The sequence below is a fragment of the Nycticebus coucang genome, chromosome 13, assembly GCF_027406575.1.
Source record: "Nycticebus coucang isolate mNycCou1 chromosome 13, mNycCou1.pri, whole genome shotgun sequence".
NCBI classification, from domain to species: Eukaryota; Metazoa; Chordata; class Mammalia; order Primates; family Lorisidae; genus Nycticebus; species Nycticebus coucang.
Window position 1 is genome coordinate 60,597,793 of NC_069792.1, and position 24,736 is coordinate 60,622,528.

At 39.3% G+C, this 24,736-nt stretch overlaps 1 protein-coding gene across 1 annotated transcript in view; it reads left to right on the top strand.

Annotated features, from left to right (window-relative positions):
* Positions 1 to 21,951, top strand: part of POP1 (POP1 homolog, ribonuclease P/MRP subunit) — a 37,990-nt gene extending 16,039 nt beyond the window's left edge. Inside the window, exons 6-16 of the mRNA XM_053559060.1 lie at positions 3,631 to 3,718; positions 4,228 to 4,415; positions 6,180 to 6,436; positions 6,542 to 6,635; positions 7,501 to 7,612; positions 8,180 to 8,299; positions 11,962 to 12,077; positions 14,077 to 14,268; positions 15,603 to 15,757; positions 19,456 to 19,815; positions 21,221 to 21,951. Coding sequence (XP_053415035.1) covers positions 3,631 to 3,718; positions 4,228 to 4,415; positions 6,180 to 6,436; positions 6,542 to 6,635; positions 7,501 to 7,612; positions 8,180 to 8,299; positions 11,962 to 12,077; positions 14,077 to 14,268; positions 15,603 to 15,757; positions 19,456 to 19,815; positions 21,221 to 21,875 — 2,337 coding nt within the window. The 3' untranslated portion in view covers positions 21,876 to 21,951. The remainder of the gene's footprint in view (positions 1 to 3,630; positions 3,719 to 4,227; positions 4,416 to 6,179; positions 6,437 to 6,541; positions 6,636 to 7,500; positions 7,613 to 8,179; positions 8,300 to 11,961; positions 12,078 to 14,076; positions 14,269 to 15,602; positions 15,758 to 19,455; positions 19,816 to 21,220) is intronic.
* Positions 21,952 to 24,736: the final 2,785 nt, after the last annotated feature.

The following is a 24,736-nucleotide window of genomic DNA, read 5'->3' on the forward strand; positions in this document are numbered from 1 at the left end:
CCATGTTTTTAGAAACAGAGTCTCACATTGTTACCCTCTGTAGAGTGCTGTGGCAGCAACTTCAAACTCTTGGGCTTAGGCGATTCTCTTGCCTCAGCCTCCCGAGTAGGTGGGACTACAGGTGCCCGCCATAACACCCGGCTACTTGGTCACATTTTGAAAGCCACTGTTATTAGTGTCCTCTGATAACTCTTGAGAGCACTATAGTAGAATAATCAATACAAGAACCTTTTTTAAAAATTGTGAGAAAGTAAACATAACATAAAATTTATCATTTAAGTATTTTTAACTGGACAGTTCTGTGGCATTAAGTGTATTCATGTTGTGCAACCATCACCACCATCCACCTCCGGATCTTTTTCATCTTTCCAAACTGAAACTGTACCCATTAAACTCTGATGCCCCATTCCTTCTGCTTGCCAGCCCTCGCAACCGCCATTCTACTTCCTGTCTTTTTACTTGACGCCTATAGGTACCTCATATGTGTGGACTCACATATATTTGTTCTTTTGTCACTGGGTTGTTTCATTTAGCGTAATGCCTTAAAAGTTCAAAAGTTCATCCATGTTGTAGCATGGGTCAGAATTCCCTTCCCTTTTAAGGCTGAGTAATATTTCATGGTAGGTATATACCACATCTTATTTATTCATACATCTGTTGATGAATACTTGGGTTACTTCTATGTTTTGGCTGCTGTGAATAATACTGCTATGAACACAGTTGTACAAATACCATTTGAGTTCCTACCTTTAGTCCTTTTGGATATATACCCAGAAGTCCAATTGCTGGATCATATGGTAATTCTGTGTTTAATTCTTTGAAATACTACCTTACCATTTTCTGTAGCAGCTGAGCCATTTTACATTCTTATATGGTTTTCAATACTTGTTATTTTCTGGTTTTTTTTTATTAATAGCTATTCTTATGGATGTAAAGTGAATATAAGAACTTTTTAAGAGGGCGGCGCCTGTGGCTCAAGGAGTAGGGCGCCGGTCCCATATGTCGGAGGTGGCGGGTTCAAACCCAGCCCTGGCCAAAAACCACAAAAAAATAGAACCTTTTAAGAACCTTTGGTTTGAGAACTCAGTGGTAGACATTATAAATTACTGTTAATTCCTCATTTACATTTAGGAAGCTATGTATTATAAAGAAAAAGTGATTTGCCTAGCCGAGGTCACAGTTTGTTGGTGGTCTAGATAACACTTGGGCACTGGACACCCTGGCCTGGGCTTTCCCCACTATACTGTTCCAATGAGTCACTTCTCATTTTGGGCAGAATTCTTGCTGAAATTATCAGTTGTTTTCTTAACATTTGATCAGTCCTAAGTAATGAAAATAATCGCTCATAATAACAGATAATTTTTGAGTGCTTAACATATGCCCCCAGCAGTTTTAAGTGCTTTACATGTGTTTGTTCATTTCATCTTTACAACAATAAGATGTAAGTAGTTACTGTAATTTCCATTTTACATATGAGGTGTAAAGGGTTTAGGTAATTTTTTTTTTTTTTTTTTTTTTGGAGAGACAGAGTCTCACTGTACCACCCTCGGTAGAGTGCCGTGGCGTCACACGGCTCACAGCAACCTCTAACTCTTGGGCTTAGAGCGATTCTCTTGCCTCAGCCTCCCGAGCAGCTGGGACTACAGGCGCCCGCCACAACGCCTGGCTATTTTTTTTTGTTGCAGTTTGGCCGGGGCTGGGTTTGAACCCACCACCCTCGGCATATGGGGCCGGCGCCCTACTCACTGAGCCACAGGCGCCGCCCGGGTTTAGGTAATTGACCCATGGTCATGTAGCTAGTGACTGGTGAGATTTGAGCCTAGGTAGACTGACTCCAGGGTCCTATATTCTCTGCTGTCACTTGGTTGTACAAATTCAGGTGAGGGTCATCTGGCCACTGACAGCTGAGTGTGAGTCACTGTTGATGGGAAGATTTTTATGTGTGAGCCATCACACTGATTAATTTGAGTTATCAGAATCATAGCTATAATATGTTTCAGTTTCAGCTGCTGCACTGAAATTGCTCAAAGGTACTATAGCAGAGGGGATGGTTTGGGGGGTGGGTGTCAGTGATCCTAACTTGAATGTTGACTTCTCCATTTACTGACTCTATGGCTTTGTACAAGTAATAATCTGTGTCCCAGTGTACTCCTTTGTCAAATGAGATAACCATATTTGGTGTATCAGGTGGTTGGGGGCACTAAATGACAATCCATGTGAGGGAATTAGCCCAGTGCCTAGCACTTCAGTAACTATTAACTATTATAACTGTCATTAAAGCTGCTGTTATAACATTAGGAACATTGATTTTATTAGCTCAGGTCCATCTCTCCTCATCTTAACTAAAGTTGTTAAGTAATTGCTCTTATTTTTCCTTGTACATTGCCTAGTCAAAGTTGCACATCATGGTTAAGATTGGGCCTAGGACAATATGGGAAAAATTAATTGCAATGCAGTGTCTCTAGGCTCAGTGTTCAGTAGTCTTGAGGTCCTGAATTAGCTAACCAGAATGAGCAACTTAATTTTGCAGAATTTGTTACTGTCTTGCTTATTGTACTCCTGGTTTCTTACCTTATATAGATTTTGAAGTTAAACAGTCCTTTACTTTGAAGCAGCTTCACACTATCTAGAACTTGCCTATTAGAATATGGGATAAAAAGCAGATTTTCTTTATAAAAAGTAGGACATCGTAACTTACATTTTAAATGGAGATTCATTTTGATTTTTGATTCAGATTGGTTTAAGAATGTTTGCTAATATAAGAGGAACAGACAGGTTTAGATCCCTCCCACCTCAATCAGCAGCTATGAGAAGGTTTAGATTTTATATAGGAAAACAGCGTTGGGTGGCGCCTGTGGCTCAAAGGAGTAGGGCGCCGGCCCCATATGCCAGAGGTGGCAGGTTCAAACCCAGCCCCAGCCAAAAACTGCAAAAAACAAACAAACAAACAAAAACAGTGTTAACCCTTTTTTCTTGTCTTAGACCTCTAGAGGTTTTTTGATGTGACTTTTGTCTTCTTAACAGTTTTGCCCCATGCCAATTCAATTTTTTTTTTTTTTTTGTAGACCTCAGAGTTACAATTCAATTTTTTTTAAACAAGAAAATATTTAAGTCAGACAGCAGCCACCTATTTCATTGCCATCCCTTTGTTCTCCCATGAAAGAAACTGTGTATTTTCTTTTCTTTATTTTTTTTAACTTTTCTTTTTGTTTGGGATTCACAGAGGGTATAAAGAATTAGGTTACATTGATTGCATTTGTTAGATAAAGTCCCTCTTTAATTGTGTCCCACCCACAAGAAGTGTGTCACACACTGTGACCCCCGTGCTCCTCCCTCCTTCCCCTCCCTGCGCCTTCATTCCCCTCCCCACCCCTTGTATTAGCTTATCCACTGTTTCATATTAGGATTGAGTACATTGGATTTTTGCTTCTCCATTTTTGTGATGCTTAAATAAGAAGAATATGTTTCACCTCCATCCAGGTTAATACAACAGATGTAAAGTCTCCATCTTTTTTAATGACTGAATAGTGTTCCATTGTATATATAAACTACAGTTTGTTAATCCATTGCTGGGTTGGTGGGCACCCATGTCAGTTCTTAAGTATTTAATTTGTCTCCCCCTTTGTCCAGGATTTATCCTACTACTGTTGTTTGGAGGTGAAGGGCAAAGAGGAAGAAATACTAAAGGCACTTTCTCCAATGTGTAGCGTAGAAACAGGTAAACTTGTTTCAAAGCTGAGTCATATTTTAGTCTTTGTATATTTATTCATTTCAGAACATGAAATGTTAACATTTGGGAATTTAAACATATGCAAAAATGTGTGAGATACTTGTTCCTAATGAATACGTTAATTCAAGAAGAGTTGGTATATCTTTTAAGTCATTTGTAACATTATTAGGTGTAAAGTGAGAGTGATTTTTCTGGTGGAGTAAACTTAGGCAGAAACTTGAAACTGTCATTAAATAATTCATTGAACATACAGGGTGTCCATAAAATAAAATAGCTATTTTAAATTGCACATGAACTTTATGGACACCCTGTGTATTTATTGAGAACTTACTGTGTGCTGAACTTTGAGCTAAGCAATGCTCAAAACCAGAACATTGCCCCTGATAATTGATTAATAGTTTGAAATTTATTGAGAATAAATAACAGTTTTGCTATCAGAAAATAGGATTGTATTCTCAACACTTGGAATCATGGAATTTTGCTTTTGTGTATGTTAGGATTGACGTTTGCAGCAGTTCACTGCTTGTCTGGAAAGCGCCAAGGGAGCCTTGTGCTTTACCGGGCTAATAAATATCCCAGAGAAATGCTTGGGCCTGTTACCTTCATCTGGAAGTCGGAGAGGACCTCTAGTGACACTTCTGAGAGCAGGCAGCTGTGGATCTGGCTGCATCCAGCTCTTAAACAGGTATAATCCTATGCGCTATTTTTCCATCATTCTTTTACTACATTCTTACTTACCATTGGTAAGAAAAATTTAAATAGGATAAAAGTTTGCCTGATAGATATTTGGATGGGGAGGGAATTGTATGAATATTGAATGAGACAAATTAAAATTTATTCATTTTAATTTTTTACATTAAAACATTTAATTGACAAAATTTGAATATATCAGAGGTATACAGTGTGACAGTTTGATAGACATATAATTGTGATGATTACCACAATCAAATTAATTAACAAATCCATCACCACCCATGCTGTACATGAGATCCCCAGAACTTGTTCATCTTGCAGAATGAAGAAAATCTTGATCTCTCATTTTTTAGTAAGTCATAAGAAGTGAAGATGAAACAACCTTAGACTAATGATTTTGAAATTTTGAATTGAAAGGGTTTGGCACAGTGGCTGATGCCTGAATCCTACCACTCTGGGAGGCTGAGACAGGTGGATTGCTTGAGCCCAGGAGTTCAAGAGCAGCCCAAGCAAGAATGAAACCTCATATCTACTAAGAATAGAAAAATTAGCTGAGCGTTGAGGCTGGTATACCTGTAGTCCCAGCTACTTGGGAGGTGAGGCAGTAGGATCACCTGGGAACCCAGGAGTTCTGAGGTTGCTGTGAGGTAGACCAATAGTGCAGTACTCTACTCTGGGAAACAGAGACTCTGTCTCAAAAAAAAATAAATGTTGAATTTAGACTAATGCTTCCACTATTATCGATTTGGTTCTCTTTTTATCTGGGATCTTGGTAGAGCCTCTTTAATAATGAGAAACTGTTTTGAATAATTCTGATTTTTCACATTGCATTTAGCTTAGCTTCCCTTCTTAAGGATACTCACTGCTTTTAAAAAAAAAATTGAGCCTGGGCAGCACCTGTGGCTCAAAGGAGTAGGGCGCCAGCCCCATATGCTGGAGGTGGTGGGTTCAAGCCCAGTCCCGGCCAAAAACTGCAAAAAAAAAAAGAAATTGAGCCAGATCATTTTGTTCCACCTGCTGTGCACTTCATAGAAAAAAATGAAAAAGCCTTTTAATGATGATGAATTTAATTTGTGAATGGATAACAACTGTGATTTTATATTTATTTATTTATTTTGGCCAGGGCTGGGTTTGAACCCGCCACCTCTGGCATATGTGGCCAGTGCCCTACTCCGTTGAGCCACAGGCGCCACCCACTTTTTATTTTTTATTTATTTATTTATTTTTTGAAATAGAGCCTCAACCTGTCGCTCTGGGTAGAGTGCTGTGGCATCACAGCTCACAGCAACCTCCAACTCCTGGGCTCGAGCGATTCTCTTGCCTCAGCCTCCCGAGTAGCTGGGACTACAGGTGCCCGCCACAACGCCCGGTTATTTTTGTGGTTGCAGCCGTCATTGTTGTTTGGCAGGCCCAAGCTGGATTGAACCTGCCAGCTCAAGTGTATGTGGCTGGTGCCTTAGCCTCTTGAGTCATAGGCGCCAAGCCAACTGTGAGTTTTTAAAGGGATAAAAAGATATAAACTAAATCAACTGAATTTATAATAATTTTAAATGTCAAAATTTAAAAGTAAATATTTTAATATATCCTTAGGATATCTTTTTTTATGTAGTCTTTTTTAATTTTAATAAAATAGATAATTTCATACTACATAGAGAGCACGTCTATTCACTCATTGTTGATAAAATTTTAGAAATATTTTCTATAAAAAGTTTAGAATTTGAGAGTGAATCCATTATAACATGATTTCTAACTTTAGGATATCTTAGAGGAAATTAAAGCAGTGTGCCATTGTATGGAACCCATCAAACCAGCTACTTGCATCTCTGATCCACTTCTGACACCATCCCAAGAAAAAAGCCAAACTGAACTGTTTGATGAGAAAATTGGCAAGAAAAGAAAAAGGAAAGATGATGGGAAAAATTCTGTACCAATTAAAAAAGTTGTTGGTGATGGAACTAGAGATCCATGTGAACCATATTCTTGGATCTGTCCAACCACAGGCATTATGATCAGGTATGGTTGAATTTGCTGAATCTTTTTAGTGAAGACACGTTTTTGCCAGTGGCATAGACATGGTACATTATGGAAATTTCCATTTTAAGACTTTCTCTTTGTTAGTGATTTGACAATGGAGATGAACAGATTCCGGCTGATTGGTCCACTTTCCCACTCCATCCTAACTGAGGCTCTGAAAACTGCTGCTGTCCACGTGGTAAGAGTAAATGTGCCTATGATGTTTTACTCTGGTCTTGTGTTTCTTGTCAGATTTGTGAAACCTAATATGTAATTTAGTAAACTTTGGGGCCATGGCTTTTTTTTTTTTTTAAGAGATGGGATCTCGCTCTGTTGCCCAGACTGGGGTATAGTGGTACTTTCATAGTTCACTGTAGCCTCAAATTTTTGAGCTCAAGTGATCCTCCTGCCTTAGCCTCCCAGGTGGCTGGGACTCCACACCTGGCTAATATTTTTATATGTGGTAGAGAGAGGGTCTTGCTGTGTTTCCCAGGCTGATATTGAACTCTTGGTCTCAAGGTATCCTCCTGGGCATGGCTTTTAAATGTTTATTTCCCCTATTATCAAAGATTTATCCTTCTCCAGAAAAAACGTGAGTGAAGTATTTGTATACCTTGTTAGACATTTTCAGGAGTACTGTTGTTGTAGTGATATATCCTTCATCTGAAGATTTCTTCAAAAGATACTAGTTTGGTGTTCCTCTGGTTAAGAATGGAGAGGAAGTTGCCCGTGGTGGGAGAGGAAGTAGGCCTCTCTTGTTGCTACTGTGCTCTAGAGAGACTTTGAGTGTGAAGTGTCTTAGTCCCGCTGAAAATCATGGATGACTTTCCCAGTATAGGAAATCTGGAGGGAAGTGTGATACATAAAGTCCTTGCTTCTAATTAGAAGAATAGTTAATCTGGTATCAATTAGTATGTCAAGTATAGTGGCAACTTCTTGGTTGACCTATAACATATTCATTTTCACACAGAAATAAAAATAGTGGTGGCTGTATCACAACCATGAGAAAATGATTAATTCCAATGAATTATTTGTCTATTGAATAGGAATTGTTATTTTTTTAGGAAGGAGAGGACATGGAGAAGACCCCTCACCACTGGTGGATTGAAACCTGTAAGAATCCTGATAGCATTTCCCTTCATTGCAGACAAGAAGCCATTTTTGAATTGTTGGGAGGTATACAGAGGGAATACTGGGTTGTACTGGGGAGGGAGACAAGGGTGGAAAGGGGGGTTAAAAGAGCCTTTTGCAGTTGGGCCTCTGCATGACTTCTGACATACGGTGTTGCTTTTTAACTTGCTATTGTTTGTTATGAGGCAACCAGAGAGGCAAGTAAAAGAACTCACTGAGTAGACACTATGTTCATGTTTGGTTATGGAAACAGCAAACAAGTGAGATCTTCAAATTCTAAATAAGTAGTGTTCTGATAGATAAATGCACATGCCAGTATTGCTTATTTGTGTCTGACTGCATCTGTGCTCACTGGATATGTGTTCATGTCATAAAATAACCCCTTTTACGTTCAATGTTTTTTTGCAAGGAACCTCACTCTTTATGAATGTTAATTTATTCTCTAAAAGTATCACTGGGGAACAAAGGGAATACATGATTTTAAATCATTTGCCCAAGAAGAAAGTTTCATTAGAGAATCTGAAAGATTTGAAACTATAAGTAGCAAATATGTATGTGTTATGAATGACTTTCTGAATTTCTCTCTTTTTTTCGATCTTTTTATTATAAAAGGAATAACCTCACCAGCAGAAATTCCAGCAGGTACTATTCTGGGACTAACAGTTGGGGATCCTCGAATACATTTGCCTCAAAAGAAGTCCAAAGCTTTGTCCGATCCAGTAAAATGCCAAGGTAAAGTCTTGAAACATCCCAGGTTTTCCTTATTATTTCAAACAATCTAGTCCTATTAGAAGAGTTCTATGTCTGACACTTCTGCAGTAACTTCATCTGTAAAAAATTAGGGTGGTCTCTACATGCCCACAGCGTAAGGTGGTTACTGTCAGCAAAGGCGGTGTATGTGGAAGTGTCTTTTAGCTATAAAATGGGTACCCTAATCTTTATGTTTGTTCTGTTTTCTGAGTTCTCTATTTTTAGTTTCTAGCAAAACCTGTCTCTCTGCAAACTGGGTTCTCTGAAAATGGCATTTCAAAATTTTAATTGTGAGGAAGGGATCTGCACCCGAAGCTGGTCTTGTGCTCAGTGGAAGCCTCTGTCTGACCATACAGATGATCCAGGTTCGAATCCTGGCAAGGCCATCCTAGGTGCTGGAGTGTAAGATGCCTTGATTTAGATTGAGTAGAGTGGCCTGAGAAAGTTGCTTGGCTGGGGTGGTGCAGGGTCATGGGTAGGGGGCTGGCTAGAGTTTTAGTGTGATCTGGAATTTGCAGCAATTGTGATAATATCTCATTGTGTTTATTGTCATTTAACATTAATAAGAAGAAAAATTGAAATTAGCTTATAAATTTTTGGAGGAAAAAATATAGGTTTGTATCAGAACAAGTACAAAGGGTTTTTTTGTTTTGTTTTGTCTTTTCACATGTAATTAGCTTATTAAAGGGGCAATAAACTGCACTCAGGACTTCACAATAAAGGTAGATTGGATGCGAAAAGGTTTGAAGACTATAGTTAAGTTAGTTATGCAGCCTAAGTCTTAAGTCAGTGAGTCATTGCCTCTTTCTTTCGCTTCCTTTCCTTTTTTAATGCCCAAACAGACTGGTGCAACATAAAAGCCGCAGCATGTGCTGTGCCATGAGATGTTGACTGCTGAACCGCTGTAAAGCTGGGGCTAAATTCCACTTAGCTTCTCTTGCCACATCACATCTTTTTTTGGAAATGAGGACGTTATATATTAAATTCTGTTTTGAAAAACTTGATTTAATTTCTATAAATTTTAATTTCTAACATCTTGTTAGTTTCTGTTGTATTTCATTAAAATTTCTTTGAAGGAGTATTTTATCTGGTATGTGAGCTATATAAAGAAGTAAACTTTTTAAGGAATTAGTATCACATGTAGTACCAATATTATTAACAAATGTAACATCTCATCTAGGAAAACAATTTAAAACTAAGGTTAGAAATATACTTCAATGAGCTGAGTCAAATAGTAAAAATTTCAGAATCTCAACATCTGATGACCTGAAACTTAATTCTCTGACATATTACCAGTTTGTCTTTCTGTATTTGAAGTCATCCTCTGCCAATGTTTTTTTTTTTTTTTGTAGAGACAGAGTCTCACTGTACCGCCCTCGGGTAGAGTGCCGTGGTGTCACACGGCTCAGAGCAACCTCTAACTCTTGGGCTTACGCGATTCTCTTGCCTCAGCCTCCCGAGCAGCTGGGACTACAGGCGCCCGCCATAACGCCCGGTTATATTTTTTTTGTTGTTGTTGCAGTTTGGCCGGGGCTGGGTTTGAACCCGCCACCCTCGGCATATGGGGCCGGCGCCCTACTCACTGAGCCACAGGCGCCGCCCCATCCTCTGCCAATTTTGACTTTGACAAAAAAGATTGGTTTTGGTACTGCTTAAACCATAAAGAAGAGTTTGGCCTATTTAGATAACAAACTCTTTATCTTCTTGTGTGTACTGGGAATTTGTTTTTAAAAGAGAAAGTACATGAAGACCCTGAAGTGATGACGTATGTTTTTAGAGATGAACCCGCATGACACAGTGTCACCACCTGAAGTCTGTCATTTGCATTAGGATTCACTTCTGGTGTACAGTCTATGGGTTTTGACAAAAGTATGATGACATGTATTCATCATAATAGTATCATATAGAGTTGTTTCATGGTCCTAAAAATCCTCTGCACCCTGTCTATTCATCCCTCTCTCCCTGCAACTCCTAGTAGCACCCATCTTTTTACTGTCTCCATAGTTTTGCCTTTTGCAGAATGTCATAAGGTGGAATCATACAGTGTGCAGCCTTTTCAGATTGGCCTCTTTCATTTAGTACTATGCATTTACGCTTCCTCCATGTCTTTTCATGGCGCCATACACTTTTCAGCACTGAATAATATTCCTTTTCTGGACATACCATCTACTTTGTTTTATCTATTTATTATAATTTTTTAGAGTATTTGAAGATGAGGTAGTGCTTTCCTGTGCCTTTACACCCTAAGTATCAACCATCTTTTTTGTCTGTGGCCCAGTTGGAATACAGTCCCAATTCTGTCATTCAAATCTGTGGCTATACTCCACAGGAAAGCCCTCTGGGCAGAATGAGGCTGTTGGAAGTGGAGCTTATTTACTCCTAGGCAGGCTATGTGAATCTGCACAGCACACAGCACTGTTACTGGAAAATCTCTTAATTATTATCTCCATGAGGAAGAGCAGTGTAATGAAGCATTGTAGCTTTTAATTAAGCAGCTTTTATCTTGGCTCTTTTCATCAATTTAATTTTCTCTGACTTTATTTTCCCCTCGACTCCCTCACATATGACCCAGTCACTTCTAACTTATTTTTTCCCAGTCATCAGACCCATGCAGGTATGTGCCTTTGAGTGATGTTTCTGTGTTGGCATTTGGAACCTAACCTAAACTCATAAATTGTCTGTTTGTCTTATTCTTCAGTCCAACAGAATATTTGGAAGATTTTTTTCTCCCTAATGATTAAATGACTACATGTATCAAGAAAAAGTCCTTTCCTTTTTCACTAGAGTACTTTCTAGCATGGTGTGGCTTATTGAAAAGAATGAAATACTATGTTTCATAAAACAAGCTGATTTAAAGGAATGAAAAAGTAGATTTTGCAGAAAGGAATAAAAAGTTCATCAAAAATGAGTTATCAGAGACTTAAAATATGGGGCAAAAGAGGATGATATCTGCTGGGCTCATCATCAGTGGGTTAAGAATACAAAGCCCTGAGGCCAGTGGCTAAAAGATGGCTCGTGCTTATAATATGGCATATTGCTAAAGAATTCTTCACTTCCGCAGCGGCTCCTAGACTCTGATTATTTTAAATGTGAAACTAGGCAGTTATATAGAGGCAATTTAATATTAGTATATGTGTATCTTATATATAAAAAATATCAAAGAAAATAGTTTAGGAGCCTTTACCATTTCATAAGTTATGAAACAAAGTATAAGAATAATACAATTTCTTTCTTTTTTTTTTTCCTTGAGACAGTGTTTTCCATGCTAGGATGCTGTGGCATCAGCCTAGCTGTTAGCAACCTCAGACTCCTGGGCTCGAGCAATCCTCCTGCCTTAGCTTCCCAAGTAGTTGGAACTATAAGCACCTACCACAAGGCTTGGCTAATTTTTCTATTTTTGGTAGAGATGGGGGTCTCACTTTCGTTCAGGTGATCCTCCTGCCTTGGCCTTCCAGAGTGCTAGGATTATAGGAATGAGCTACTGTGCCTGGCTTTAAATTTCTTATAAAGTAAGTTCTTCTAAAGAAGTAAAGTAAATGCCTATAAAATATTTTTTTGTAACAAAAGGTCTGCTGCCAACATTTAGGGTTTGACTTCATTAATCTAAAGGATGTGATTTGAAGGCTATTTCTTTTCCTTCTTAGATAATGAGAAAGTTAGACAGCTACTTCTGGAGGGTGTGCCTGTGGAGTGTACGCATAGCTTTATCTGGAACCAAGATATCTGTAAGAGTGTCACAGAGAATAAAATCTCGGATCAGGTAACTAATAGTGTAAGGGTTATTGGTAAAGTTGTGAATGACTGGTTAAATTCGTCCATTTAGAGACCATAAAAAGTCCATATTTTGTAGAATCCCATAGATTTGCTTTTATTTTCAAACAAGTTGTTGATACCTTACTCAAATATACTGTGATATTTTTTTCTGTTCTTAGAGGTAAGAATCTAAGAATAAGATAAGGATCTTATCTATTATCTAAGGACAAGAATTTAAGAGTAAGGATACATACTATTAGCTTTTTCTGCTCTTAGGGATAAAATGAGAATAATCTTTAGAAAAAGTTAACACAAAGATCTTTTTTTTGAAATGATGATCTCATGGTTTAAATATGTTTTTCATTTATTTTTTTTTTTCTAAATGTTCTCTGTCTCTAATTTCACTATGATTGAACTCCCACCAGGGCCAGGCATTGTTTTAAATGCTGGGATAGATGACTGGGATCTGATTGAAGACGTACAGCATGCTCAGGAAGTCTGTAGAAGGGGTACTGAGGCTGGCCTCCTGACAGAGGTGCTGGTATTTGAGCTGAGTCTCAGGTGGGAGATAGAATTAACCAGACTTTTGGGGGTAGGGTTAAGGCTACAGTGGAAAAAAGATCGTAGGAAATGAGAACACTATGTGCAGGGGTCTAACCCAAAACAGAGTGATGTGTTCGTGAATCTCCAAGTAGATTAGGAACATGGAGTTGAGGGTGGGGCAAGAAATGAAACTGAACAGATAAACAGGAGCCATAACATAAAAGATCTTGAGGCATTTGAAGGATTTGGACTGGAGATGTAGGGTACCCCTGAAGGTTTTAAGGCAGGTCATGCCATAATGAGATTTCACTCTGGCAGCAGTGTGGATGGGGAGTGAAATTGACCAGACTTGGTAGTTGGCTAGAAGATAGGAGGTAAGAAGGGAGGACATGTGTAGATTAGTTACTTACATTCTAGTTTGGGTTTAAGATCTCAGCTTAAAGAGAGCCAGAGCCATGTCTGACTTGCTCACTGCTATATTTCTGGGTTCTAGACAAGCACTTGGCACATAGAAGGTGCTCAGTAAATAACCAAATGGATGAATGAGTGAAACGTGTGCATTGTGGCATCATTCAGCTAGGTGGAGACCACAGGAGGAGAAAAAATATGATGGGAGAGATGATGAGTTCAGTATTGATAAACTGCATTTACCCAGGAGGCTCTGGGACTCTGCAGGAGGTAGAGTTAGATCCCAGGAGGAAGAGTCAGGGTGAAAGAGATACATATTTCGAAATTCCCAACTTAGAGATGGTAGTGGAAATTCGAGCAAAGGTGAAAAAAGAGCAATTAGAACTTGGACCTGGCTTGAAGAGCATTCATGAGGTAGCAGTTAGATTTCATAGCATGGAGGCAGTCTCTTGCACAGTTTTTCTAAATTAAGCGAATAGTCCTCCTACCTGTTAATCTCTTTCTATAGCTCCAAGAAAAGTCTGAAAGGATGTTACTATCCATTCCTTACATTCCCGTTAACAGTAATTTATGGTACCTTTTATTTTAAATCTTTAATACTTGGTGAGAAATTTTCCCAAGAGCCAGAGTATTTTTCCTATTACTCATCCTTGAGAAGTTTTCACTTATTTTTTCATACTTTTTTCACTTCATGCCAATAAATCTTAGTCAAAATAAATGTAGGGACACAGTATCAAAATATAAGATTAATTTGATTTAAGAGATTAGCAGAATGAAAATATATCGTTTTATAACTTTGAATCATGTAGCATATTCTAGCACAAGTACAGCAAATGTAAGGTAATTTGGCATTTTCTGCCACACACTTGTATAGTGGAAAATCTGTATCTGTAGGAAGAATGCCTTATATATGAAACGGCTTTGCATTTATTTATTGAGAACTTTCCCCCTTGCTTTTTAAAAGAGTATTTACCTGTCTAAAGCTGCTGTTAGGGGGACCCAACTCTTCCAGAAAACTAGGGTTGTTTGTCTTGAATTATTTTCTTCCACTTTAGGATTTAAACCGGATGAGAAGTAAATTGCTGGTACCTGGGTCACAGCTTGTTTTAGGTCCCTATGAATCCAAGATACCTATACTTTTGATTCAGCAGCCAGGAAAAGTGACTGGTGAAGACCGACTAGGCTGGGGAAGTGGCTGGGATGTCCTGCTTCCAAAGGGCTGGGGCATGGCTTTCTGGATTCCATTTGTAAGTTATTTTTTGATTTTGACTAATAGTTGCAAACTTTAAAATACGTTCCTAATCAATACTAAGTGCTGAAAATGTTCCAGACTTTACTGTACAACTTAGAAATTGAATGATACATTTCTACCCTTTGAGCTGTAATCCTGGATACATGATAATTGGTCTCTGGAGCCAAGTTCTTATATAAGACCTATGCTGCCCTATTGGGAACTGTTGAGGTTTTTAAAGTGTCTTATTTTTGAATAGTAGTGGCAACAAAATGTTGAGGTTTTCGACTTGAAGAAATTTGTTAATAGTTTAGAACAATGGTTCTCAACCTTCCTAATGCTGCGGCCTTTAATATAGTTCTTGTGGGTTGCGACCCACAGGTTGAGACCTGCTGGTTTAGAAGCAAAAGATTTAATGTATAGAATATATTTTTTTGTTTTTAGAAAATGTTAGCTATAACCATCTATTATTTATCAACTGAAGCTAAAAATTTTACTAAAATCTACTGTTTTTTTCTTTTTTCCTGGTGATTTTAAATAATTACTTTGATGTTACAGAGTGTAAAAGAAAATACATGTAAGACTGTTAGATTCATGCTGGTACCCTGTTTCCCCGAAAATAAGACAGTGTCTTATTTTAAGGTGTGCTAACAAAGATGTGCTAGGTCTTATTTTCAGGGGACGTCTTATCTTTCCTGTAAGTAGGTGTTATTTTCGGAGGATGTCGTATTTTTGGGAAAACAGGTAGTTGATTTCATTTAGGAGTGGAAATATTTTTAAATCATTCTACATTTTTTATTATGAAATACTTAACATATTTAAAAAAGAATAGGGATATAATAAATAGCTGTGTACCCTTCACCTACTGTCCAGCTTACAAAATAGAACATAGATTCATTGAAGTACCCCGTGTACTTCTCGCAGTTTTTGGCCAAGGCTGGGTTTGAACCCGCCACCTCCAGTATATGGGGCCGGTGCCCTACTCCTTGAGCCACAGGCGCTGCCCCGCTGTGTACCTCTCTACCTCTCTCCAATCTTGTGTCCTTTTTTCCTTCTAAAATGATCACTATTATGCCAATAAAATAACTCTATTTGACATGTTTTGAAACTATACACCTCACTGTGTATATGCTTTTGCAACTTGCCATATTCATGTGGCATTGAGATTTTCCCATATTGATTGATGAAGCTCGATTTCATTTATTTTTATTATTGTATGGTAAACCATTGTAGGCTTATCCCACAACGTGTTTTAATGTTTAGGCTGTTTCCCATATCCCCCATATAAACAATCAAGCACTTCCACTTTAAGTTGGTAAATTGACAATAACTTTTTGACATTTCTTTTAGATCTATCGAGGTGCAAGAGTTGGAGGATTAAAAGAGGGTATAGTACATTCTCAATATAAAAGGTCACCTAATATCCCAGGTGATTTCCCAGACTGCCCTGCTGGGATTCTGTTTGCTGAAGAGCAAGCTAAGAATCTTCTTGAAAAGTACAAAAGGTAAGAAACTGGGTTCTCTCCTGAGAAGAAAAGAAGTGCCTACTCACAGTGGCTTTGGTAATTCTTATTCTATAATGTGCAGGTTTCATAAACTTTTCCTTGAGTTCAGCATTACTGAGAAGTAATTAGACGATAGTACTTAATTCAGGAGATTGTTTTATGGGCTTTTATAGGCCCATCCAGGTTACAAACCCTTCTCTTGGTTATCTGCTTACATTGATTGTGGAGTATTCTGGAACTAGTGAGTTTCATATACTGTTAATAAAGTCCTACTAATAGGTCCTCCCCATGGAAATTGTGTTGTTTAAAAAACGGATTATAGAAGTAATACATATTTATAAACTCTTAATGAAACTATGGAAATATATAAAATATTTTATAAACTGGGGTAGTCCTGCCATACAGAGATATAAGTACTGTTCTTATTTTTAGTATCTATCTGTCTAGACTTTTTTTCCATTGGAAGCATGGCCAGTGTATTTCCTAAATATGAACTATGTTCTAACATCAGGATCCTCTTTTTCTCAATTAAGTTGTAGGCTCCCAGAAGCACAGAAATTCTCATGGCATCTGCAGTGTCGAGCCACTACCCGGTGCTCAGTAGGGTCTGAACAATGAGATTTCTTTGTTGTCTGAACAATGACTCAGTAATTGAATGTTGTAGTTCTTTGACTGTGATGTCTGTCAGGGCAGGATTGGGTTTTCCTATTCACTGCTGCAACCGCAGAGACAGGCAGAAGGCCTGGGCCATTTGTTGAATGATGGATGAGTAAATAAATAGAGGGATGAGTGAGTGAATAAGCGGTAACACACTGCTGGATTACAGCTACCAGGACCTGCGGGCAGGGATCATGTGTTGTGTGTCCTTGTGCCGTGTGTATAATATGTACCTGAAGGTCTTCTATGTGCCTGTTAAATAATAATTGACAGTAATGCTTATTTCTCACTCTTCAAACATTCTTTTATTCTTGTCAATTTCCTGTGGATACAAATTTTTTTTTTTAGAGACAGAGTCTCACTTTATTGCCCTCAGTAGAGTGCAGTGGCGTCATACTGAGGTTGCTCATCACAGCTCACAGCAACCCCCAACTCCTGGGCTTAGGTGATTCTCTTGCCTCAGTCTCCTGAGTAGCTGGGACTACAGGCGCCTGCCACAACGTTCGGCTATTTTGTTGTTGTTGTTGCAGTTTGGCCAGGGCCAGGTTCAAACCCGCTACCCTAAGTATATGGGGCCAGCGCCCTACCCACTGAGCCACAGGTGCTGCCCTATACAAAATATTTTTTTAAAAAGGATGGTACTATATGTACCATTTGAAAACCTGGCCTTTTCATTTAATAATAAATTATGGCTAGTTTTTTCATATAAAAAATAAGACTATAAACAAAATATTGACAACCTTTTTTGGTAGAGGGCCAAATGATAAATATTTTTGGCTGTGTGGATACCGCAGTCTCTGTGACAACCACCCAACTCTGCCCTTGTGGCACAAAAGCAGCCACAGATGACATATAAACGAATGAGCAGGGCTGTGTTCCAATCACATTTTGTTTATGGACACTCCAATTTGAATTTCATATAATTTCACATGTCATAAAATATTATTCTTTTGGGTTTTTTTTTTTTTCAACCATTTGAAAAGTGTAAAAACCATTCTTAGCTCATGGGTAGTACAAAAACAGACAGCAAGCCATATCTGACCTGTGAGTCATCACCTGCCTGCTCTTGCTCAGAACGTAACTCTGAATGGTCACATAGGATTGCAGTGTGGACACATTATCATTTATTGGTGGCCCTTTAGGTTATTTCCAATTTTTTGCTATGCTTCTGTAAACATCTTCCATCTTACACATTCATTCTTTCATTTAGCACATATTTACTTAGAGTTTACTGTGTGTAATAACCATACTAGGCACTGGGACTCCCAGGAACATGCAGATAAGTCTTTCTCTGCCTTTGTAGAGTTTATACCAGGCGTCCTCAAACTTTTTAAACAGGGTGCCAATTCACTGTCCCTCAGACCGTTGGAGAGCCGGACTATAGTTTAAAAAAAAAAAATGAACAAATTCCTATGCATACTGCACATATCTTAGTTTGAAGTGAAAAACAAAACGGGAACAAATACAATTCACGCCACTTCATGTGGCCCATTGAGGACACCTGGTTTATACTCTTGGTGGAAGCAATGTTTCAGACTGGTGGGGAGGGCCCCGGAGAGGGGAGAGAAACTGAAATGCAAGAGCCAAGCCCTTGATCAATAGGGAAGAGAGGGTGGCGTCTGACAGGCTCAGGCTCTGTTCTTACAGTATACTCAAAACAGTTTGTGAGAATACGGTGCTCTTCTGCCCTGAGTTGCAGACTACATATGCTGTGAATAAAATGAATTTTCCAATCAAGGGGTTAAAATGGGTGTCCATGGTTATACCTTTGGGCTTTGAAAGGTCTCTGGGTGAGGCTGGTACCTGGGAGTGTTTTATCAGCTGCTTCTCTTAGGAGGCCAGTGAGCCTCCTAAGAGGGTCAACCTACAGAGTATAATAAGGTTTAGGCTAAGAGTGAACTCCCTTCATCAAGCCTATAGTTTAATTTCCATTTGTGGTCTCAGTCTCAACCTGAGAATGTAGTCTTAGCCTGCTGCGAGTACTCCAGGCTAGAACGGCCAACAGCCAGTCCCGTCCCGACTTCTTGGGGTCAGACCCTGGTTTTCACTAGTTCATAGTATTTCTCAAAGGTTCTATTTCTTTTTTTTTTTTTTTGCAGTTTTTTTTTGGCCAGGGCTGGGTTTGAACCCACTACGTTTAGCATATGGGGCTGGCGCCCTACTCCCTTGAGCCACAGGCGCCCTCAAAGGTTCTATTTCATGCTGGAAAGGTCAACTGGTATCACCCTTAGGGAGAACAATTTAGATTATCTGCCAAAATAAAAAATGCTACTTTTCCTTGCCTTAGTGGTTCCACTCCCAGAAACTTATGCTGTGGATATACTTGTGCACCTGCAACATGTTCAAGGTCATTCACTGCAGCATTGTTTGTAGAAACAAAAGCTTGAAAGTAACCCAAATTTCCTTCAATAGAGGATAGTCTGTATAAATTGGGAGGTATTCACATAATGGAATAAGATACTGAACCTTTTACAAAAGAATGAGGGAGCTTTCTGTACTGATACAAAATCATCTAAAAGACATTTTGTTAAATGAAAAAAGTGAAGTTAACCAAAAAGTACTGTATCTAGTATGCAACCATTTGTGTAAAAATAAGTAAAAAGAAAGTATGTATATATCTGCTTACATGTACATAAAATGTCGCTGGATGATATATAGGAAACTGATACTGTCTTTGAGGAGGGCAGTTGGGTCTCTAGAGATCAAAAGCGAGAGAGATACTTTACTGTTATCTTGAACTTATAGAACCTTGTAAATACATAGGACATCCTTGCACCACTCCAGGAGCACCAGTTATTGCAATAGTAGCTTTCAGTGGCCACGTGGGCTACATTGTAGAGGCATTATCTATTGAAGACCAAGTAAAACATTAAAAAGTTTGGCCATTTTGGCCATTAGAATTGATTATTTATTACTCGAATTATATATTTCTTGGAAAGCTTTTTTGTGTATTTGCTGATGGAGTTGCATTATAATGGCCACAATTATTTTGTCCAATACTAAATCATTCAACATTGGTTCTCCTCTTTGTCTTTCATTAGACGCCCTCCTGCTAAACGGCCCAACTATGTTAAGCTTGGCACTCTGGCCCCTTTCTGCTGCCCCTGGGAGCAGTTAACTCAAGACTGGGTGGCGAGAGTCCAGGCTGAGGAAGAATCTTCTGTAGCTTCATCTCCACGTGGTGAGCAGAGTGACCTAAGAAGACATGAAGTGTCTTGTGCTCTCATGCCTGAAACAACTCAGCTATCTGATGAAGTGGGCACACCCATACACCACCCCAGGAAGCCAGAAGAAGTAATGGACACAGAGTGTCAACACCAGGCTGGGGCCAAGAAGGTAACAGACCAGGAAGTCGGTGAGAACCATATTGCCGCCACTGGTAATCACCTCTGCGTTCTTAGGTGAGTGCAGGTGACTTCTGGACCCATTTTGCATTGTTTATTTTAATATTGAACAGGCTCTGGGATGTAAAAATTCTCACTATTCCTTTATGCAAAACCCAAGTGAATTTATGGACTTTCTGGAAGGGAGAACTAGTCTTTCGATTTTCATAGAAGGAAATAGCTTAATAATATTTGATGTAGGGCATGATAGTAATTGATGAGATGCTTTAAAATATTGTTATCAACAGACCTAAATCAAGGCATTCCTTGCTTTAAAGCATCACTGAATTGGGTGGCGCCTGTGACTCAGTAGGTAGGGTGCTGGCTCCATATACTGAGGGTGGCAGGTTCAAACCCAGCCCTGGCCAAACTAACAACAACAACAATAAAAAATAGCTGGGCATTGTGGCGGGTGCCTGTAGTCCCAGCTACTCAGGAGGCGGAGGCAAGAGAATCGCCTAAGCCCAGGAGTTGGAGGTTGCTGTGAGCTGTGACGCCATGGCACTCTACCGAGGGCCATAAAGTGAGACTCCGTCTCTACAAAAAAAAAAAAAAAATTGCTGAATTAGTTCCTTCTAGCTTTTTTTGAATTATATGAATTCGTGGCAGATCAGCAACCCGTTCAGTGTAAAGTTGTCCTAGCCTTCTTAGAGGCTCCCATACACAATGTGTCCTTCTCTGAGTTCTGCCACGGGCTAAGTTCTGCTTCACGGCTTCTTTATATTCTGTGCTCTGATTTTTAAAAAGTGCTCTTCCTCCCAGCCTCATACATACTTTCCTGTATAGTAACCTCATAATTTTATCTTTTTTCTTACTTTATAATTATCTCTTAAGAGTTTTTTTCTCATTAAAGTATCAGTCTCATCATCTCACTGTGATTACAACCCTAAATTTTATGTTTTATTTTTCTCTGCTTTCAGCTTCTTAAACTTTTAGTCTTTCAGTTTCAGAATGGCAGACACATAAAAAGAAAACTATCATTACTAAAGTGTATGAAAGTATATTTTTAATTTTTTTTTGTATATAATAGATGGCGATTTATTTATTTATTTTTATTTTATTTTTTATTATTAAATCATAGCTGTGTACATTAATGCGATCATGGGGCACCATACATTGTTTTTATAGACCATTTGACATATTTTCATCACACTGGTTAACATAGGCTTCCTGGCATTTTCTTAGTTACTGTGTTAAGACATTTACATTCTACATTTACTAAGTTTCACATGTACCCTTGTAAGATGCATCGTAAGTGTAATCCCACCAATCACCCTATTTTTAAGTTTTAAAAAATATTTTAATACTTTCTTACATATAGTATAAAAAAATCAAATTAACTCTAGCAATGTCTAATCTTCTAATTGCATATTTCTTCCTTGAACAAAATAATCCTTAACTGTGTGTCTTCAACTTCATGTAGGAGTAGAAAATCACTGAAGCAGCTGTCAGCCTGGTGTGGGCCCAGTTCTAGGGACAGTCGGGCAGCCTGGCGAGCTGCCAGCAGAGGCCAGCCAGAATTGACCAAGGAGGCCTGCTTGTCTGTCTTGGAGCACTTCCCCAGGGCCCTGGTGTGGGTCAGCCTGTCCTTGCTCAGGAAGGGCAGCCCGGAGCTGCATACCATGATCTGTGTCCCAGCCAAGGAGGACCTCGTCCAGCTCAGTCAAGATCGGCATTACTGTGGGCCTCAGGAATCCAAACACAGTGACCCATTCAAGAGCAAGATCCTGAAACAGAAAGAGAAGAAGAAAATGGAGAGAAGGCAGAAGAGGGAACATGCCGTTTCTGAGGGCCTGGCAGTGGAAGATCCTGCATTTGGGGAGGAATCTCTGACTCTGGGGCTGTGGTCAGGCCCTCTCCCGCCTGTGACTTCCCACTGCTGTAGAGCTCTCCTAGGCTTTGTCACCCAGGGAGATTTTTCCATGGCTGTGGGCTGTGGGGAAGCCCTGGGGTTTGTTAGTTTGACAGGCTTGCTGGATATGCTGTCTAGCCAGCCAGCAGCAGAGAGGGGCTTGGTGTTACTGAGGCCTCCTGCTTCTCTGCAGTATCGATTTGCCAGAATTGCTATTGAGGTGTGAATATGGCTTTATAACCCAGCCCTTTATAGCCCTGTTTTCTCTGTCTTTTGCTTCATATTCGTTGGAAACAAGAATAAAAAATGATATGCAAATTATGAAATATTTATGTCATTCTAGTAATTTCACTAGTTTTCCACTTTCCCTATCCTTGCTGTAATACTTTTAAATTATTTGCTGTGTATAGCCAAAACTTTTTATATTGTGATCTCTCAGTATAATTCTTTTTTTTTTTTTGAGAAGGGGTTTCACTATGTTACCCTCCGTAGAGTGCTGTGGCTTCACAGCTCACAGCAACCTCAAACTCTTTGGGCTTAAGCGATTCTTTTGCCTCAGCCTCCCAAGTAGCTGGGACTGCAGGCACCCACCACAATACCCGGCTATTTTTTTTTGTTGTTGCAGTTGTTTAGCTGGCCTGGGCGGGTTCGAACCTGCCACTTTGAGTGTATGTGGCTGGCGCCGTAACCACTGTGTTATGGGCACTGAGTCCTCTTGGTGTAATTCTTGCTTCTGAAAATAATTAGAAGCTGTATGTTTTCATCTCTTTTTTTGTTGCTGTTAGGGACAAAGGTCTATCAGGTCTATTTGAAAGTCATATGATAGGCAACATAGATGTTTAATGATTTGATTGTTACAGAAGAGGAAAAGATTGCAAACACTTGGCCTTTGTACCGGAAATATGGGCCCCTGTCTGGCCATGTTCATTTCTGCATAATCAGCGGGCCCAACACCTGATGCCATAAAGAAAGAAATGGACAATTTATTGCTGCTTATTTTCAGGCAGGCTCAGATTCGGGCCAAAGTGCTGGGCTGGAGTTAGAAATGGGGTCCATGCCTTTATAACTCAAGTCACCTCTTTGTTGTTGACCTACATATGATCTTAGGAGTTATTTTGATTTTTAAGTAAAAAATTTTTTGTTACTTCTGTAAAGAATTTCCCAAAGCCATAGAGAAGAATTTCTCTAAATATTTTCTGTGAAATATGTTGCCTAAAACAAAGATTCCAAGGTGACGTTGATTTGGGAAACTCTAGGTTAAACATTTCTTCATTAACCTTTTGAATGTGAGCAACACAGGTGTTCAAACAAGATGTTTGGTGTGAAGGATGCCTGTAGGCAGATTTCATTTCTGAGCACTCTGCAAAGGGTTAAAGGACTTCTGGAAACGTCCATGTGATAATGGGCATGGGTAATCTCCAGGAAGTAGATAATAGTGTACAGTATTTTCTAAATCGTTTTGATGCCCAAACTCCTTTTACAAAGTGCTCTGTAGGCTCAGTGTTCTTAGGAACAGGCTTGGGCAATGTGCAGTAGATACCTCTGCAAGGCGATAGCTAAAAAGGCAAGCCACATTTCAACACTGAAGCTGCCGCTTTGTCCACCTGATGCTTTGAGCTCTCATCCTGTCCTGTAGGAAGAGTGGGCTCGTTGCTGCTTTTGTCCACCTGTGGATAAACTCAGTGGCTCATCAACTTTTAGTGGCTGTGTGTGTCTCCCTCATACCCTCGGTCTTTACTTTCTTGCAGAGCCTGAAAGGGATTTTTTTTTTTTCTTAATTTACATTCACTTGGCATTATTTCAAGTAAACTTTGCATTGGATTTTTGCAGTGTCATTTAGCAGTAAATGTCTTTGTGTGTGATGAATTTGGGGAAAGACACAGTGAGTGCTAAGTAGTAAGAAAGTGCCTTGAGCCAATGATTTTTTCCCTGCACCATGCCTCTGAATGTCTTTGGGTCCAGTTCCAGCAAGACTGAGAAAAAAACAGTGTAACTAGGTGGCGTCAGTACACAGAATAAAATGTCACCTGATGTTCAGTTGTGAATATTTATTGGACCATTCCTTGTTTGTTTTCTGGGCTCAAAGTCACTTCATCTGTGGCTTAGCTCAGTGGATGACAGTCCCCTAGCCTCATTCTGTACTGCACCCTGCTGGGGTCTGCAACACTGCTGCCATTAGAGGGTACAGGACAGATTTGCAGTCACTCTGCTTCATGGGTGGTAGTTACCGAAGATAGACTAGCATTCCTAAAATGTATTCCTGGGAGTACTGGTTCCTGCACCTATTCCTGGAAAAAAGTGTTTCATGGCTAAATAAATTTGGGAAAAGCTATATACAGTATTCTACTGCAGACTCAAAATGAATATTAGTGGAATCAAGCTTCTGCAAATCTCTGTAGGAAACAAATCTGCCTTTATTGTTTTTGCATAGCTACTGTCCCGAGAACATTAGTTTTACAGAGCATACTTTGAAAAACTGACAGAATTTGCAGGCAGGCAGTGAAGAATCCATGTCCGTTATAAAAAAGACTGATGAAGGAATGGTTTTACTTCCTGTGGCAATTGAATCAATGGATGTTTGTTTTGATTCTACCAGGTACCCCAGCTACCAAAAAAGTACAACATGGCCCTTGACCTCTGGGTTGAAAGGGCAACAATTTCAGGGTTCACAGTCAGGAAGGATCCTAAAATACACACTTGCAAGCTGAACACTCAGAGACCAGCTATACTGTATTTCAGTTGTGTAAGAAAGAGAATTGATTCTTTTTGTGTGATTTTCCTGTGTTTTCTGTTTATTATTATTATTTTTTCTTTTTAAAGCCAAGCTATGTTGCTCACTATGTCACTCAGGCTGGAGTGCACTGGCAGTATCTTAGCTCATTGTAACCTCAAACTCCAGGGCTCCAGTGATCCTTCTAGTCACTGACTAGCTAGGACTATAGGCACGTGCCAGCATGCCCAGCTAATTTTTATTATAAACATTTTTTTGTAGGCAAACTTTTCAAATTATTTTTTTAGAGATGTGGTCTCTGTATTGCCCAGGCTGGTCTGGAGCTCCCGATCTCAGGTGATCCACTTGCCTCAGCC